We start from the raw sequence: 3,003 nt of genomic DNA, 5'->3' as shown, positions 1-3,003 counted from the left end.
CGTATCCAATCCAAGTATTTAGAAACTCTGGTAAAAAGAGCTGGAAACCCTAGCCTACAACCCTTTGGATGCAGAGGTGAAGTCACACCTACAAGTATATTTTCTTTAATTAGAACAAGAGGTCCGCCAGAATCGCCACGGCAAACGGATTGTTTATATGGTGAGCCCGCGCACAGCACATTTTCTGTGATATTCGCCATTTGTGAATACGCCACTTCGCACAAAAACTTGGGAGTTATTTCTAGTTTCGTCCACTGCAATATTTCGGGAATTCGAATTTTTTTGTAATCATAAGTCGAACCCCAGCCTGCGGCTTGTGACCATTGACCTTCGAATGATTCCCCAACCTGTTCAGGCCTAGGCAGGGCAATGCTTTGAATGCGATCATTGAAGTCTACCCATTTACTGTGTATCAATGCGATATCATGAGTTATGCTTCCGAGTTCCTCCTTGATATTTGGGATGTTGAATGATGCGACTTGCTTGGACTTCAACTACAACTTGGGCCTTAGCTTTTTTAATGGATCCATAGTAAATAATAACACGTTGTGCATTTTCGGTGCAATGTGCTGCAGTTAGAATCCAATCATTCGCTATTATACTACCACCACACGAGACAGATGAGTTTGTTTCGCAGTAGTTCAAGGGCGACAATATAAGGAAATTGTCCTTCTTTGGCCTGTTGACCATTGACAATCCGTTCCATGGATTTTGAACGCACTTCCAGTGCCTGAAGGAGGAGAAGACTTCCCAGGAAACAGAATAGAATGCTTTCCATCGTTTCAATTGCCGTGGCTTACTTAACAGACATGTGTAAGAGTCGCTTCTTATATAGTGTTGTATCTAGTGAGGGAGCCGGCTTATCAGTTCCGACTTGGCTTTAATATGGCTTCCATTTGTGTTATCGGTCCAACGAAGTTTTCCAATTAAAATATTATTTGCATACCGAATTACATGACAAAATTCTTTGCCGATTTTTATGCTCATTTGTGTCATAAAAATACATATATTACTGAGTATTTTGGCATTATCATTATCAATGAAGCTTATGACAAATACAAAACTTCAAGTTTGGAAAGTAAAAACCAATTTGTATTTTCTGGCATATTGTATGACAGTTCTACCAATTTACTTGTTGTAAAAAATATTATGAAAAACAACTTATATGACTCGAGTGGTTCTTCTCACTAAGCCACTGCATGACTTCCTACTTTAGACACAATGGTTCAATGTCGAGACAAATAATGTATTGACCAATGATCAGTATTATCGTGGAGTCATCGCTCGGCTTACAAATTTATATTTTCACTATATAATAGTCGATATAGTCATGCATTTTATTTATTCTTTATCTTCATAAATGTATTATTGTACAATAGTAAGAAATCAAATTAGAAATTAAGAAGTCACATTGGAGTTCTGACGTATCCAATCCAAGTATTTTGAAACTCTGTTAAAAAGAGCTGGAAAACCTATTCTACAACCCTTTGGGTGCACAGCTGTAGACACACCCACAAGTATTTTACAATAAATGTATTATTGTACAATAGTAAGAAATCAAATTAGAAATTAAGAAGTCACATTGGAGTTCTGACGTATCCAATCCAAGTATTTTGAAACTCTGTTAAAAAGAGCTGGAAAACCTATTCTACAACCCTTTGGGTGCACAGCTGTAGACACACCCACAAGTATTTTTTCTTTAATAAGGACAAGAGGTCCGCCAGAATCGCCAGCACAAATGGATTGTTGATATGGTGAGCCCGCGCACAGCACGTTTTCTGTGATATTAGACACATATGAATACGCCACTTCGCACAAAAACTTGGGAGTTATTTCTAGATTCGTCCACTGCAATGTTTCGGGAATTAGAACTATGTTGTAATTATAAGTCGAACCCCAGCCAGCCGCTTGTGACCATTGACCTTCGAATGATTCCCCAACCTGTTCAGGCCTAGGCAGGGCAATGCTTTGAATGCGATCATTGAAGTCTACCCATTTACTGTGTATCAATGCGATATCATTTCTTACTAAAGTGCTGTCATATTTCGGATGTTGAATAATGTTACTTGCTTGGACTTCAACTACTACTTGGGCCTTAGCTTTTTCAATGGATCCATAGTAGATAATAACACGTTGTGCATTTTCGGTGCAATGTGCTGCAGTTAGAATCCAATCATTCGCTATTATACTGCCGCCACATGACCTGAATGCTTCCTTTGTTTCGATTGAGAGAGCGACAATATAAGGAAATTGTCCTTCTTTGGCCTGTTGACCATTGACAATCCGTTCCATGGATTTTGAACGCACTTCCAGTGCCTGAAGGAGGAGAAGACTTCCCAGGAAACAGAATAGAATGCTTTCCATCGTTTCAATTGCCGTGGCTTACTTAACAGACATGTGTAAGAGTCGCTTCTTATATAGTGTTGTATCTAGTGAGGGAGCCGGCTTATCAGTTCCGACTTGGCTTTAATATGGCTTCCATTTGTGTTATCGGTCCAACGAAGTTTTCCAATTAAAATATTATTTGCATACCGAATTACATGACAAAATTCTTTGCCGATTTTTATGCTCATTTTTGTCATATATCTACATATATTACTGAGCATTTTGGCATTATCATTATCAATGAAGCTTATGACAAATACAAAACTTCAAGTTTGGAAAGTAAAAACCAATTTGTATTTTCTGGCATATTGTATGACAGTTCTACCAATTTACTTGTTGTAAAAAATATTATGAAAAACAACTTATATGACTCGAGTGGTTCTTCTCACTAAGCCACTGCATGACTTCCTACTTTAGACACAATGGTTCAATGTCGAGACAAATAATGTATTGACCAATGATCAGTATTATCGTGGAGTCATCGCTCGGCTTACAAATTTATATTTTCACTATATAATAGTCGATATAGTCATGCATTTTATTTATTCTTTATCTTCATAAATGTATTATTGTACAATAGTAAGAAATCAAATTAGAAATTAAGAAGTCACATTGGAG

General features: G+C 37.5%; 1 protein-coding gene and 1 pseudogene across 1 annotated transcript; both read right to left on the bottom strand.

Annotated features, from left to right (window-relative positions):
• Positions 1-5: 5 nt before the first annotated feature.
• LOC137580163 (serine protease 3-like) lies at positions 6-786 on the bottom strand (annotated as a pseudogene).
• Positions 787-1,313: 527 nt separating this feature from the next.
• On the bottom strand, positions 1,314-2,374 carry LOC137580162 (serine protease 3-like). Its single transcript, XM_068294086.1, has one exon. The coding sequence runs from the start codon at positions 2,362-2,364 to the stop codon at positions 1,570-1,572; it is 795 nt and encodes a 264-aa protein (XP_068150187.1). The 5' UTR covers positions 2,365-2,374; the 3' UTR covers positions 1,314-1,569.
• Between the last annotated feature and the right edge of the window lie 629 nt (positions 2,375-3,003).

The sequence above is a fragment of the Drosophila tropicalis genome, unplaced genomic scaffold (genome assembly GCF_018151085.1).
Source record: "Drosophila tropicalis isolate 14030-0801.00 unplaced genomic scaffold, ASM1815108v1 contig_82, whole genome shotgun sequence".
NCBI lineage: Eukaryota > Metazoa > Arthropoda > Insecta > Diptera > Drosophilidae > Drosophila > Drosophila tropicalis.
The sequence above is the reverse complement of the archived record's forward strand: the minus strand, read 5'-3'. Positions and strand labels throughout refer to the sequence as shown.

Excerpts from the sequence above, each read along its gene's own strand:
- LOC137580162 (XM_068294086.1), bottom strand. The coding sequence starts at position 2,364 with ATGGAAAGCATTCTATTCTGTTTCCTGGGAAGTCTTCTCCTCCTTCAG.